At 32.4% G+C, this 16890-nt stretch overlaps 1 protein-coding gene across 12 annotated transcripts in view; it reads left to right on the forward strand.

Moving 5' to 3' along the window:
- Positions 1 to 3505: 3505 nt before the first annotated feature.
- LOC102621925 (uncharacterized) overlaps positions 3506 to 16890 on the forward strand; it is a 57930-nt gene continuing 44545 nt past the window's right edge. For 2 of the 12 annotated variants that reach the window (XR_008053251.1, XR_008053252.1), the window contains exons 1-7: positions 3507 to 3723; positions 4560 to 4635; positions 6770 to 6850; positions 6931 to 7011; positions 10259 to 10335; positions 10441 to 10495; positions 10612 to 10660. Coding sequence is in view for 10 of the 12 variants with exons in the window: in XM_052437604.1 (XP_052293564.1) it covers positions 3628 to 3723; positions 4560 to 4635; positions 6770 to 6850; positions 6931 to 7011; positions 10259 to 10335; positions 10441 to 10495; positions 10612 to 10660 (515 nt within the window). In the remaining 2 variants the exon portion in view is untranslated. Of the gene's footprint in view, positions 3724 to 3772; positions 3926 to 4559; positions 4661 to 6769; positions 6851 to 6930; positions 7012 to 8259; positions 8476 to 10258; positions 10336 to 10440; positions 10496 to 10611; positions 10661 to 13596; positions 14748 to 15070; positions 15226 to 16890 lie in introns of those variants that run through there. The other 10 variants (XM_052437566.1, XM_052437567.1, XM_052437604.1 and 7 more) reach the window with 9 other exon arrangements.

The raw sequence follows: 16890 nt of genomic DNA on the forward strand, positions 1-16890 counted from the left end.
TTTAGAACTTCAATAGCGTAAAATATTGGTGGACATATGTAATTTATTATATCAACACACACACACACACACACACACACATATAATGGAGTGCAAAAGTTTAATGGAAATCTTGTTAAATACATAGACGTTAGTCGGATTATTGGGTACCCTATTTATTTTTGGTGTCGCGTTGAATCTCAATATTTTGACATGATTAGTAAATGGGCTGCGTTTAGGTCAGTCTAAATTTGAAAATTCGCGAACACAACTTGGTGACTCATTTTGCTAGCTCTATTCATTGCTATTGCGTGTAATAACATAAATCCCAAGGATATGCATGCAACAACCCCAAATCTCATACCACTGTGTGTAGCACCCTAAAACCTAATGTTGTAGCAAACTAGCAACCAGTTGAGCTTTGAACAGCCACAAGTTATTTTATCTTCTTCACAAGCCTAAACCTACAACAACCCTTCCTCAGGGGGGGCTCAACCCTTTAAGAGGCCTTAAACAAATTATTTTAATTAGACCTTCTTAAACAAAATACATGTACTAAGTTTATTAAAAAAATTAATCATTTAAGACTAATTCTTCCATATTTCTAATATATAAAATTATTAATTATATTTTTAAGTTATCTTTCTGAAATGATAACATAATATAGCTCTCTTAAATAAATTTTTGTCAATTAATTTTGAAAAAGTTCTTTTTACAAAATTATTATCAGTAATATTATAAACAACTTCCCATGAGCAAAGCACACAATTATTTTAGAGAAATAAAATAACACCTAATGAACACATATTTTTCAAAAAGAAATAAAGCAACTAAATAAAAAAAAACTCTAAAAGGAGAATATAAGGAAAAAACCTAAAAATTTGAGATGAAATCATAAATTAACTTTGATGGTTTTAGATTTTAAGCTTTAACCAATTACCAGGAAAAGAAGAACAACCAAACAATTGATTTTTTTCTAAAAAAGCTTATTACCAGTATTAAGCATACAATTATTATAGAAATTAAAAACAACAATCGATTAACATGATAACATTTTCATAAAGAAGTAAGGCAATTAAATAGCAAAACTAATTAAGAATAGAGTAAAAGGATAAAATCTGAAAATTTGATATGAAATCACAAATTAAGTTTCCTGATTTGGGGCTTTAACCAGTGATCAATGGATGTGGAAAGTATAAAAATAAACCGATAATTATTTTTTCTAGTAATGCATTTATTGTGTCATTATTTTAGGAGAAAATGTTGTTAACGGAAAAATTCACAAATGTAGGTTTTTTTTTTTAAATAGAGGTTTAAAAGGAATGAACAATGTTTCAATTGAAATTTATTAATTTAACATTACATAGAGACTTTAAAACTGTTAATTCTAAGAGACTTTGTAATAATTTTGACAATTTATTTGGAGAAAGTTATAAAGCAATAATAAAATAAAAATTAATAAACACATAATCATGATTGAGTTAGAACAAATTAGGAATTTATATCTTTTTAAATATAAAATAATAGATTTAAAATAAATATATGACCTTACTTTATAGTAAGGTTTTAAGCAACCGTCTAAATTGTTTAAGGGAAAAGCCACTCCTGGTCACTTCTCCAAAACCAATTTTGCTTTCAGTAATGGAGATAACAACAAAAGAGAATGTGGGTTTTAAAGACCAATTTTGCTTGTAACCACAAAATCTGCTTAGGTTTAAAGGTTAGATTTTCATATTTCCGAAATTAGGATTATGATTAGGGTTGGAAAATTACGTTAGAGATCAAAATCATTGTTGAAATTGATTTTGAAACAATGAGTTTGTTGGGTTTTGATACTTTCTTTTTGTTTTCTTTTCTTAAATTTTATTTTATTCTTTATGGTCCAAAATAAAAAAAAGCCCTCAAATTCAAGGGTAATATTATTATTTTATTCAGGTTCTGTTAAATATCCTAACAATGCTAACGTTTTGGTGAGTGGTTGATACAAATTATAAAATTAGGGTGGAGAATCAAACAAATTGAAAATTTTGTAGTATTTTTTATGACATGGTAAATTTAGGATGACTGATAATTTTTTCTAAAAAAATTTATCAAATACCAAAATTAAGTTTTGACTTTTCAAAATAAATTTTGAAAATTCTAAAAGCAATATGTTTCTATTGATTAATTTAATGACTAAATAATAGTTAATAATAATAAAAAAATAAAATTTATAATTTAGTGCATCTTTTACTACACGAAATAAAAGACGACAAAATAATAAAAATATAATCGAATTTAATCCATTCAGCTTAAATCCATTCCAAAGCTATTCTAATACAATCTTAACATAACAAACTTACTAAAAGATAATATAGTAAAATTTTTATAAAATAATATTATTAGGATGATAAAAAAATTTAGTTTAGTGAATTTTTTTTATCAATTAATGAATAATTTATTAATTAATTGGTAAATGAGTATTTGTTAATTTAAGCAAAATCTAATATTTTAATTACTTGTACAATTGGGGCGTGGCATCCAGCTGGTTAGCAGCTAAGCCCAACAACCGACAAACAAAAAGCAGAAAGAATAATAGCGTTAGAAAAATGACAGAGAGATTGGAGTTATCCTCGTCATTGCCACGTACACAGAAAGCTATGTAATGGTTTTATCTTTTAAGAAAAATGCTTGGTGTAAAGACTACTCAATGTAATTTTGTAATTTTAAAATTGAATTGGTAGGACTCCTCAGGTTCTGACCCTACTTGCAGCACTTCCAATTAAGGACCCCACGAACCTGAATTTGACAATTTGTAATTTTGCATTATATCCGAAAACTTTAAACGTAAGTTTTAACTTTTGAAAATAGAAAATAAATATATTGTTGAAGAAAATGACAAAAATGTAGAAATATTTTTGAAGGCGAATAATTATTAAATTTGTTAATGCAGTACTGTAATTACAAATTGGCAAATTTATTGTTGAAAATGGAAAAAGGAGCAAGTGTTATGGTAATAATAAAATGCAACATATTATGAATAATAATTTGCCACGACTGAAACATGGAGGTAAAAACAGCAAAATTAAAGACGTGTTAATAATAATATCAACAAAATAATAATAAGATAAAAAACATTATTATTATTATACCCAAAAAAATCAATTTCCCTCACAATAATTTTTTTTCTTTTTATATAGATTATAATATTTATATTTTTATATATTAATTAAATTAAATATGTAGAATTTATCATTTTTCTTTAAACAAGAAAATTAACAAGATCACCTATTTTATTTTTAAAATTAAAATAATCAAACTAATTAAATAATAAAAATAATTATTCATTACTTAATTTTAATTTTATGAAAATTAATTCAATAATAATTATTTAAAATATTTTTACCTAAAGTATTTTACTTTTTTTTTTCAAAATAATTTTAAAAATAATACTAATCACATTTTTAAATTTTAAAAATAATATTTTTATTCTCATTTTTGTTTCATAAAAACAATACCGAACAGAGCCGTTAAAGGTAAGCAATACCGAACAGGGCCGTTCAGATAAACATTGGCTGTGAGCGTAGCTTTGTAAAGTTGTTAATTGATAAATATCAATAACAGAAAATCTGAAACACTTCGTGCAGCAATTTCACTTTCAATTCGAAAATGGCGTCTAAAGTTGGGTTCGTGGGATTGGATGAGTACAGCGTGGACATGGCCGCTTCGCTTATTCGCTCTGGATACAAAGTCCAAGCGTTTGAGGTTTCATTTCTATTTCTCTGTTTCTGAATTAATCTCTTCGATCCTTAATTTTCAGTTGCTGCGATAAGAAAAGAAAAAAATTCTTTCTATCTTTTTAAAAAAAATTGTTGATGAATGATGAATCCACGTGTTATGTATGTGTGATGGATGTATACATTCTTGGACTCATTGGCTTTGCTTGTAATGTATTGAAGTGAAAAAGGTTGGGAGGATTGTTGATTGCATATTAGTCTAGACTAGAATCTTCTGGACTTTTTTAACTTTCTATTTTGATCAATGTTTCAAGAAATGCACCAGTTATATGAGTGTGTCTACAGGTCAGATATTGGTGGCTGTGCTTTTTGAAATTCTGATTCTTTTGTTCAGTGCATAGAGTTCACTTTTAGTTTTTGGGGAAAACTTTGAAAAAGATATTTCAACAATTACCAGAAGACGCTGTTTATTTAGTTTGTGGGAAATTGAATTTTAATTGCATTATTTGATGTTCTCTAATCTTATATCAAGTATTAGAGTCTCTTGATGCCAAGTTCTAACTCCATCCTATGGCCGAGGTCCTGGGTTAGAGCTTCAATGGGGGTGTAACAAATTCGAGTTGCTTAATAAGTATTCTCCTTCGTCATATTCTTCTTTCCGTCGATATCACGCCTCCAAACTTGAAAAAGGTCTTAGGTCAATTTTATGTTGATTGCTATTCTTCTCAAACAACTTTGTACGTGAATGTATATCCATAATTTACTACTTTTATCTGTATAACCTCTTCATGGTATGATTCATGAGACCAAGAGAATTTGTTTAAAGTGTTAATTTCATATTTAAATGCTCTTTTCCATATGCAGATATCCGATCCCTTGGTAGATAAATTTTTTATGCTAGGGGGAATCAGAAGTGCAAGCCCTATGGATGCAGGGAAAGGTATTCTCCATCTTGCTCTAATCTGGTCAGATTCTTTTCTTTTCTTTTAACTTCTGTTTTTGTGTTTTCAATACTATAATCTAGTCCTGAACCCATTTCTTTGGGTGCATAGTTACCAAATTGGTCTAATTCCCGATGAAGGTATGGAATGAGGCCATTAAGGACCTAGATGTGCTTGTGGGAATCTTGATGTGTAAAGAATCATATTTAAAACATTAATTTACCCAACGAATAAGTTTCTTGGTACTCAACTAAGACTAAAAAGAAAAAATGTTAAATCACTATGATCAGTGAATGGAAAAATGGCTAGAAGGAAGAGAGATCCCTTTCTTTTCTTGAGAGAAAAATTTAAAGGAAATCACAGTTATATTCACACAAAATTGCTCGTAGGATGATAATAGTTAATATTATTAATTCGGTCCTTGCTTAATGTTGCAAAGAAGATATAGCCAAAAGGAAAAGGGCAATACTGAAGATAGATAACGATAGATCCCATCAACGAATTTTTAGTGATTTGACTCTTAGATGATCATTGATGAAGTTAAGTTTTGAAATGTTATTAAAAGGGAAAAGTGAATATTTAATATTAATTTTGAGGTTTTGAAATGGTTTTCCCTGTTACTGCTTTCACTAGTTGGCTTTATTCTTGTGACTTTTCTTTTAAGTTTTTGTTTGCTGTTTCGGCTTCATTGTCATTTTAAGGGGTAAGGCTTGTTATATCCCTTCTGGTTGGGCGAATCGGTCTTTTCTTTAATAAATTTTTCTCGCATTGTCAAGATTACTCAAAAAAAAATAAAAAATCAATACCTGAGGTTGAGGTTATGTCTATAGTACAAGATGGCATATTTTGGAAGTAATATGATGATTTAGAACAATAACTATATGTGGCTTCATATGTAAGAGTTGAAATCCTGCCTTTACTGGGGATTATGTGTAAAGGAAAGTGTATTTCATTTCATGATTTAAATTTAATAACATTTCTTTCAATCAAATTTATAATATGAATGCTTAACTTTTACAAATATCAACGGTGGTAATATTCATATAGCTATGAAGAAGAAAGAAGTCAAAACTAATAACTCCACTCCACTTTTATCTTCCATCCAAAAATTAAATTTCTTTTTGCACGTCTTTTTTCACCTCTATTAGATAACTAATTTTTTTTTTTTGATTCCCTTATTAACTTTTTATCGTAACAAAATTTCAACTAATTATAACATCTCAAGCCCTCTTATCCTGCTTAGTGTTTCTCTACCAGTTCTATTAACTTTAAACTGGTGGAAGGAGAGTGTCAGACATGCATTTGTGGTGGTCTAATATTGGATTGAGAAGAAAAATTTTGGCAAGGAGTTAAGGAGGCTTCCACAAATTGGAAAGTGGATATGTTTAGTTTGATTTTGATGACAAATATGTGTTGGTTAGAGAAAAGATTATGATCTATTTCAAAAATTTGAATTTTGAGGGAATTATGGATATTTAGTTCTATTGGAGTACGGTTTTGGGTGAAACCGAAGGAAAATGAATTTCTCTCTGTTGTTCTATGTTTATGGCTGGTATGAAACAGTATAATTTCTCACAGCTAAGTCATGAACAGATCACAATTATTTTGTATTTCTAGAGTCATAATGTGAAAATAGGTAGAGAAAAAGTTTATGGAATAATTCTCTTTTTTTCATATCTTCATGAGACTGTACACAGTCTTAATATAGGGATACAAGAGACTAAGTAAGGAAAGAAAAAATTAAAGCAGAATATTACACACTGATTTCTAGGAAGCAATAACTCTAAATTTACACCATATATACACCTAAATATATAAGGAAAACCAAATCAATTTGATTTGGTCAACCTTTCAACACATAAAATGATATATTTATATCCTTCATGGTTAAGCTTAGAGAGTGCACAAATCATATGATAAATGAAAAAGAAACTACCTGTTTAGAGAAAAAAGAAACTACTTGTTTTCACCTATGATCAGGCCAACCTTGTGATTCACTAATGAAATGAACGCTTGTTTATTTGTTCATTTGCTTATTTGTGTTTTATATTTATACTCTTTTTTGTGCAGAAGTCGTACCTTAATAAATTTCAGAATGTTTTGTGATTCTCTTGTTTGTGATTTCATGTGCAGATGTTTCAGCTTTAGTTGTGGTAATCTCTCATGTAGATCAAATTGATGACATATTCTTTGGTCACGAGGGTGTACTTAAAGGTCTAGACTAAGCTTCTTCACTATATTGCCAATATAGATGTTCGTGACTTAACATTTTTTTAACTTTTACGGATCTGCAGGATTACAAAAAGGCGCAGTCATAATTCTTCAATCAACTATCTTGCCATCGCATATGCAAAAACTAGAGAAGACTTTCACAGGCAATTTAACGTTTTATATTTTGGAACGCATGTTTCTAATTTCATCCTCTATTGACTGCTTTACTTATTTATTTTTGGTAAAAAATGAATTTTTTATTGATAAGAAAGTAAATATAAGTGGACAGGAAATTCACTGGGGATATCTAAAAATAAACTATTTTATCCGTGTAATGACAGATGGACATTGACTAAATACAAATATAAGAGTCTAAAATAGCCTAGTGACAAGAAAGCACAAGAAAACCCCCGAAAGCTAATATCACTGCATTGACTGCACTAAATCCCTGTGAAAAAAAAATAACTTAAAACTCTTTCCCATTTAAGAACCATGAAGAGAAAGAATTCTTGAAAATTCTTTGTTATAGAGGCCAACAAGGATGCCAGAAATACATACATATATATATATACATACATATATATATATATATATATATATATATATATATATACATACATACATATATATATATATATATATATATATATGTATGTATGTATGTATGTACATTATATATATTTATACATGTATGTATGTATGTATATTATATATTTTAATCCCATTAACGATTAGAACCCTCTTTTGTATTGTCTTAAAAAGCATGATCATTTATTTACTTTCTGATTGCCCAAAAAAGTGCAATGATAATGCTCTTTCATAAAATCTTAGCTCCCTTTGCTTTTTCTTTTCCAAATGCATAAATGTTTTCCTCATCATGGAACTACAACATGGCGGAACCACCTTGATTTGTGATCCCTTGCGTAAATTAGCTATCATTTGGAAGCCATGACTCAATGAAGAAATGGCATTCATTTTGGAAGCCATGACTCGATGAAGAAAAAGATTATTGGAGTTGTCTTCACTTTTTTTGCGCATAACACACCAAAGCAAAATATTTTTGCATTTTCTATTGCTTAATCACAATGAAGGTACCATCAATCCACAATGAAAGATAGGATTTGCAATAATAATTGCCTGACTGTTCAAGCCTCCAACTTCTTTAGTCATCTAAATTGGGAGTTGAGAAAGGATATTAAAGTTGGTGTAGCCTTGTATTAGAGTGTTTGGGTATACCTTTGTATATCGTGAAAAGCTTTACCTTTTTGCTTACTTAGTGAACAACTAGTCCAATCTCTGTTTTGATTTTTCATTATTAATATATTCTTGAGTTTCCTTTAAAAAAAAAAAATCCAACTTATTTTCTTTTATCACATCTTTTTGGTAACCCCATTGTCTATGAAATCTGTCAGCTTGATGAGGAGTATGAGAAGAGAAGAAGACGACAAAGAAGTATCAATAACCTTTTATCTTCTCAAAATCACCTTACCATTTACCCATGATGAGATTACTGTGATTGGTGAAGGTTGGATATTCGTTAGAAATAGGTTTCCGACAATTTCTAAGGGACCCATGTTGGACCAATTTGGAATCCTGAGCACAAGAATGCAGACAATACTTCTAGAACTGTAAAGTTACTGTATTTCATTAATTGTGTGATTTTAGCATGAAATGGGGTACTTTTGTTAACTGTTAAAATTTGCATTATTAATCTTTATAATAATCCATCTACTACCATTTTAGTTTGACTTAATATTCCTTCTGTGCCAAAATACGTGTATAAATGGGAAATTCACTGATAACAAAAAAATAATGCAGCAATCCATCGTGGGCTTTTTCCTATTAGAATTACATGTATTGCCATGTAAAGGGTATTTTATTGTTAGCGAGAATAAACATATACTGTAATTACAAGTCAGTAGTTAGGTTAATGGTTATTGATCTAGATTTTAATAATGATTGGGTGTCTACTAGTGATTTAACGAAGATATTTAGAGTACACAAAATAAGATTTTATTTTTAAATCATTTGTCAAAATTTTACTTCATCAATCATATAAAGGATGTATAGCCTGAACTCCACAACTAAAAAGTATAACCATATTCATAGGTGTTATGTACAACCGTATTTAATTGTATATAAATTTTAATTGTCTTATGAAATTAACAAAGTGTTCACATTGTTCTGACTTTTTCTTATTTAATTTCCCTATAAATATTTCTTGGTATGCAAGCCTGCATATTTCCACAAGTTGAAACAGCACATTCTTGAAAGAATCTTGGCTTTTCTCCTTCTTCTTAAAGAAAAGTGCTCTCCATTTACAAAGAATCAATAGAGCACGAAATGGGCTAGATATTTTCTTTCCCAAATGTGAAGCAATGTTTATGCCTGCATATTTCCTACAAGTTGAAACTGCACATTCTTGGAAGAGTCTTGGCTTTTCTCCTTCTTAAAGAAAAGTGTTCTTCATTTACAAAGCATCAATAGAGCATGAAATGGGCCAGATATTTTATTTCCCAAATGTGAGGAATTGTTTATGCCTGCATATTTCCTGCAAGTTGAAACTGCGCAATCTTGAAAGAGTCTTGGCTTTTCTCCTTCTTCTTAAATAAAATTGTTCTCCATTTATAAAGAATCAATAGAACATGAACTGGGTCAGATATCTTTGCATGTTTTCTTTCCCAAATGTGAAGCAACATCCTGATGGAGAAACAAATGATCAGAAGTCTCTTCACTTTTTCTACACATCATGCGCCATGAAGGGTGGAGACACATAGTTGGATATTTTTTTTGTATCACTTATCTGGTTTTAATTGTCTTTTGAGCCAAAGCCAAAAGAAAAATAATAAAGGGGGCCTTTAGCTTTTCAAATCATTTTAAAGTAAAATAAAGGAATACGTATAATTTAGCCTTTTGAATATGCTTAAAACAAGCTTCTCAAAAAAGTGAAGTTTAAATTCTCCTAATAGACGTAAATTCTATTTTTATATTCTCTAAAAGCTTTTCTTTGGTTGAAACTGCATGACACAGCAACATAGTATATTGAAAGAGCTTTAAAGATTAGAATAATCTCTTTAACTGGTAGAGAAGCTATAGCAAGTAGCAACTAATAAGTTGCAAGGTGTTAGAAGTTAGTATTTGTATTTTCCCACAAATTGTGCTTATGAGAATAGAAATATGGATTTCACACTTTTGCAGCATTTCCTATTTTCTCTGTTCTGGTTTCTATCATTTAATAAAATGTGAAGGGTTATTTGAAAACCCAGTTCATCATGACTTGTTCATGTACACAATGAAAATTACTGTAGCAACCAATCATTAGTTTATATTCTAATGTTTTCTGTCCTTCTGGTAGATAAAAATATGGCACAAATGATTCTACTGACATCATCTTTTTTATTTATCTTGCAGAGAATGATGAGACAGCTTGTGTGGTTGATGCATATGTCTCTAGGGGAATGTCTGAGGTTTTCAATGGAAAATTTATGGTAATGGAATATACAAAATATGATATTTTCCTCTTGGATATAAATTTGTAATACTTCTTGTCATCTGCTTGTGTTTGGATGGATATTTTATACTTCTGTGTTCAGATTACAACCTCAGGAAGGTCAAATGCCATTGAGAGGGCGAGACCCTTTCTCTCTGGTAAATCCGTTTCTGCCATTTTTATTTATTTTCTATGAGGATCTGTTTTTCTGGATTTATAAATTTCAATTAATCTATGTTTCATCTAAGTCGAGGTTTTTGTATTTTGCTAACAGCAATGTGCAAAACATTATACATTTTTGAGGGTGAACTTGGTGCTGGCAGGTATGCCATTCTTTTCAGTCTAGTAAACTATTTATTTATTTATTTTTGGGTTATGGATGCAGCTGTTAGATTTTATTTTCTCAATGAAGTTCCTTTATTTATCCAATTGCTATGTCAGGCTAAGCAGATTTTCATTAAAAAGCCAGACACATGCTTGACATGCAAATTTAATATCGCTGCTGTTGATTGTGCATTACTTCAAAATAACAGATCTATTCAGATATAAAAGTATAATTGTAAATATTTAGAGTCTGAAAATACTATTTTTCTTATTTCATTCATTCTACAAGTTACACTTAAATAGAATGTAGAAAACAAACTCCTAATCGATATCCCCTAATTGTAGGATACTTATCTAAACTTGAATTTAAAAAAATGATTATCTAAAATTTTATTCCGATAAGACTTTAAAACTAAACTAATTATCTAAAACTTTATTCTAATAAAACTTTCAAACTAACTGAAAAATCCTAACTTCTTGACACTCCCTCTCAAGTTGGTGCGTAGATGTCAATCATTCCCAACTTGCTGACAGGATGTCTAAAGTTAGTTTTGAGGAGTCCCTTGGTTAGGATATTTGCTGTTTGTTGTTTTGTTGGAACAAACAATAGGCAGATAATCTTATTCTCAAGTTTCTCCTTTATGAAGTGACGGTCAATTTCAACATGCTTGGTCCTATCATGTTGCACTGGGTTATGTGCAATGCTGATTGCTGCTTTGTTGTCGCAGTATAACCTCATAAGTAGAACTATAGGTCTTCTCAAATCCTCTAGAACTTGTTTCAGCCACAATACTTCACAAAGCCCATGTGCCATAGCTCTAAATTCAGCTTCAGCAGTACTTCGTGCAACCACATTTTGTTTCTTACTCCTCCAAGTCACTAAATTACCCCATACAAAAGTGCAATAGCCAGTAGTAGACTTCCTGTCTGTAACTGAACCTGCCCAATCAGCATCAGTGTATACCTCAATATCTCTATTCTCTGTTTTTCTAAACAAAAGTCCCTTTCCTAGAGTACTTTTTAGATATCTGAGAATTCTGTAAACAGCTTCAAGATGTTCTTCTCGAGGATGATGCATGAAGCGACTTACTATACTGACTGCAAAAGCGATGTCTGGTCTAGTATGAGCCAAGTAAATAAGTTTTCCCACCAAATTCTGATATCGTCGTGCATCCACTAAGGCTTTTTCTCCTTCACCTAGTTTTAGATTGTACTCCACAGGTGTATCAATTGGCTTGCAGCCACTCATTCCAGTTTCCTTCAATAAATCAAGGATGTATTTCCTTTGTGAGACAACTATACCTTTCTTGGAACGAGCAACTTCCATTCCAAGAAAGTATTTCAAGGCACCTAAGTCCTTGATTTTAAAATCAGTGGCTAGGCTTTGCTTCAATCTGTCCATTTCAACTAAATCATCTCCAGTAAGAATAATGTCATCCACATACACTATAAGCACAGTGATTTTACCTTTAGCTGAAACTCTAGTGAACATTGTGTGATCAGCCTGACTTTGTTTGTAACCTTGTCTATTCACAGCTGTAGTAAATTTCTCAAACCAAGCCCTAAGCGATTGTTTGAGACCATATAAGGACTTTTGCAACTTGCACACATTTGACCTAAATTTTTCAGAGAAACCAGGAGGAGGATCCATGTATACTTCCTCTTTTAAATCCCCGTTGAGAAATGCATTCTTCACATCCAATTGTTGTAATGGCCAATTTAGGTTTGTAGCAATAGACAAGAGAACTCGTACAATGTTTAACTTTGCTACTAGTGCAAATGTCTCTGAATAGTCAATCCCATAGGTTTGAGTAAACCCCTTTGCCACTAGGCGAGCCTTGTATCTCTCAAGTGATCCATCTGAATTGTATTTGACAGTAAATACCCACTTGCAGCCAACTGTTGACTTCCCTTTAGGCAAATTGACCACCTTCCAAGTCTGATTCTTCTCAAGAGCATTCATCTCTTCAAGGACAGCTGCCTTCCATTCAGGTACACTTAGAGCATCCTGTACATTCTTTGGAATTTCTACACTAGAAAGTTGTGAGGTAAATACGTAGAAAAGAGGTGATAGGTTGTGATACGAAACAAAGTTAGACAATGGGTATTTGGCACAACTTCTAGTACCTTTCCTAAGAGCAATAGGTATGTCCAGATCACTAAGAACCTGAGAATTTGAATTGAACTCACAAGAATTATTAGAATTAGAATTACCTGAGGAAGAAGAAGTATGATTTGACCTTGGATTGGAATCATGGCCTTGCTGCAAAGTAGGGTTCTCTCTTCTTTGATTAGTACTCTTTCTTGAGTAAACAATAAACTCAGATTGTTTATTACCCTGTCTTGCATACAAATCTGGTTCTAATGGCACATTGGAGGGCTGTCCAGGTTGATTAGCATTTACATTATCAGATTTAGTGAGGTTTTCTTGTGGTTCGGGTGCATTAGGTTCTAATATGGGATCAAGAATGGTAGAACCAGGCATAGCAGTGTTTGGAACTTGTACAACAGTATTAGGTTCAGGTATGGCAGCCTCGAGACTTTTTTCTGGACAGAGTGAGTCTAGCACAGAAGAAATAGAAGGGGTTTCTAGGTGAATAGTGTTAAAGATAGAATCTTCACTCCTATTCTCCCCCTGAAGATGATTATCTACATAATATCTTCGTTTTTCAAAAAATGTAACATGGTAACTGTAGAAAATATGGAAAGATTAGATTAGTTGACATTCCTGATTTCTAGGATTAGTTGTCTAATTTGTCTGATTTGTACAGCTATTACTAATTTGTATATTTCCAGAAATTAGGAAGTTAAATTAGGAATGTGTAGTCCTATAAATTAACCCTATTGTAGTAATAGAAAGCAGATCTGAAAAATAAGAAAAGATATTTATTCTTCTCCTCTTTTAACATGGTATCAGAGCTATGGCAGAATTAAGCCTGGCTTAACTCCCATACGGATCTGTTCATTGTCTTGTTGTAATGGCACAAAACACCATGCCTGGGGTTACATTAACTGGTGATACCAATTCCATTGCTACATCTACTAGAATTGGCGTAGGGGAGTTTCTTCTGTCGGGATCTGGAAACTTGAACGGAAGTGAGAGTTTTCCCATGCAATTAACCAGTCACAAATTGAACGGTAAGAACTATCTAGAATGGGCGCAATCCATTAAGTTGGTGGTCGATGGCAAGGGTAGACTTGGCTACATCACCGGTGAGACGAAGGAGCCGGAAAAAACTGATCCAACATGGAAGACTTGGAAGTCAGAAAATTCCCTAGTTATGTCCTGGTTGATCAATTCCATGGAGGTTTCTATTGGGAGGACGTATTTGTTTCTTCCCACCGCAAAGGATGTATGGGATGCAGTCCGAGAAACGTACTCTGATCTAAAAAATTCATCACAGATTTTTGAATTGAAAACAAGACTATGGCAGACTAGGCAAGGTGATCGTGCTGTTTCTGAGTATTACAACGAGATGAAGGCCTTATGGCAAGAACTTGATCTCTGCTATGAAGATGATTGGGCCTGTATGACAGATAGTGTTCGTTATTTAAAACGAATTGAAGATGATCGTGTTTATGAATTTTTGGCAGGCTTGAATAAGAGCCTTGATGAAGTGAGAGGCCGGATTCTTGGCAGAATTCCTTTGCCATCAATCCGGGAAGTATTTTCAGAAGTACGACGAGAGGAAGGTCGACGCAAAGTGATGTTAGGAGAAAAAACTGTATTTGCTCCAGAAATTTCAGCCCTCATGACAGGGACTAATCACAATAATTCCCCATACTAGGCACGACAGAACAAGAAAGGAGAAAAGGTGTGGTGTCATCACTGCCACAAACCACGTCACACTAGGGAGACTTGCCGGGATTTACATGGAAAACCTCCTAATTGGAAGCCACGAAATTTTAGTCAGTCAAACCGTGACTCAAAGGCCTTCCACTCAGCCACTGAGGAGAATGGAAACACTGCAACTATAGCTACGACACCTTCATTCAGTAAGGAACAATTAGAACAACTGTATAAACTTTTTCAGTCCACACAAGTGACTAATCCAGTATCTTCTTCTTGTTCCTTAGCCCAAAAAGGTACTTATCAATCTGTTGTCTTTAATGTGTCCACTATTCCGCTTTGTCTATGGATAATAGTTTCAGGTGCCACCGATCATATGACTGGATGCTCTAAAATATTTTCTTTCTATAGTCCTTGTGCAGGCAATCAAAAAATTAAGATTGCTGATGGCTCACTCTCGGCAATTGCTGGGAAAGGGTCAATTGTTATCTCTAATACTCTCATTCTTCATAATGTCCTTCATGTTCCCAATCTCTCTTGTAATCTTTTGTCTGTAAGTAAAATAACTCGTGATTTAAAGTGCTGTGCTAAATTTCTTCCAAATTGTTGTGAATTTCAGGAACTGGATACGGGGAGGATGATTGGCAATGCTAGAGAGTATGGCGGTCTCTATTACTTTGATGATGGGAACTCTATGTGTTAGCAACAGAAAATTTCGAATCTCGGAGCATGCTTTAGTTCTACTGATGATAACATAATGTTATGGCACCGTAGGTTAGGCCATCCTAGCTTTTTATATTTAAAACATTTGTTTCCAAACTTATTTTGTAATAAACTTTTATTGTCATTTCAATGCGATATTTGTCAGTTAGCTAAACATCATCATGCATCTTTTCCTATTCAACCATATAAAGCATCCAAGCCTTTTACCCTTATTCATAGTGATGTGTGGGGTCCCTTTAGGACATTCACCAATTTTGGAAAAAGATGGTTTATAACATTTATTGATGACCATACACGCCTAAGTTGGGTCTATCTACTCAAAGAAAAATCTGAAGCAGAACATGTTTTAAAAAACTTTTATAATATGGTTGAAACACAATTTCAAACAAAAATTCAAGTTTTTCAAAGTGACAATGGGAAGGAATACTTTAATCAAATATTGGGGTCATTTTTCTTAGAAAAAGGAATTGTTCATCACAGCTCTTGTAATGACACTCCTCAACAAAACGGAATAGCAGAACGAAAAAATAAGCACCTATTAGAAGTAGCTAGGTCTTTAATGTTCACCACTAAAGTTCCTAAATACTTATGGGGGGAAGCAATTCTTACTGCTACATATCTTATTAATAGGATGCCATCAAGAGTTTTGAACTTTCAGCCACCATTGACCGTTTTTAAAAAATTCTTTCCAATGACACGTTTGACTTTAGATTTACCTTTAAAGGTCTTTGGATGTGTTGCCTTTGTACATATACACAATCATAATAGGGATAAACTAGATCCAAGGGCTGTAAAGTGTGTTTTTCTGGGCTATTCGCCTACTCAAAAAGGGTATAAATGTTTTGATCCTAACAAACAAAAATATTTTGTCACGATGGATGTTACCTTCTTTGAGTCTCAAAGTTTTTTTAATCCTCCTCTTCAGGGGGGGAAAGGAAATGAAGACTCGGTGTTTGAGCTTGACATGAATACTAATGGTGAGACAAATATTGAAACTGAAATTTTTAATCCTAATACCTTGAATAAGGAGGATAGGAGGATTACCTTAGTACCTGAACATAAAATTGACACTACGATAATAGACGAGGCACGCTTCAATGATGAGAGATTGTTTGGGAAAACTTACACTAGGGAGAAACGGATTCAAAGTAAGAAAGATGCAGTGATACTTCCTCAACGCCATGAATCTGATCCAATTCCAGATCCGAAAAACATTGATTCTGAAAATCCAGGTACAATCTCTAAATTTATAGAGTCTGAATCCTTATCTATCCCACAAGTACATTCTGACCCTCTAGATCTTCCCATTGCTCTTAGGAAAAGAATTAGGTCATGTACTCAACATCCCCTTTCCAATTGTCAAGTGTGGATATACCTAAGTCTATACAGGAAGCGCTAAAGGTTCCTGAATGGAAGAAGGCTGTTCGTGAAGAAATGGAGGCTCTAGAAAAAAACAGAACGTGGGAGATGGTTTATTTGCCTAAAGGAAAATTGATTGTTGGTTGTAAGTGGATTTTCACTGTGAAATACAACTCAGATGGATCCTTGAAACGCTATAAAGCAAGGTTAGTAGCAAAAGGATTCACACAAACCTACGGAGTTGATTATCAAGAGACATTTGCTCCCGTAGCCAAACTAAATACCATTCGAATACTACTCTCTGTAGCTGTTAATTTGGAGTGGCCATTGTTTCAATTGGATGTTAAAAATGCGTTT

This window comes from Citrus sinensis, chromosome 1 (assembly GCF_022201045.2).
Source record: "Citrus sinensis cultivar Valencia sweet orange chromosome 1, DVS_A1.0, whole genome shotgun sequence".
Taxonomy (NCBI): Eukaryota; Viridiplantae; Streptophyta; class Magnoliopsida; order Sapindales; family Rutaceae; genus Citrus; species Citrus sinensis.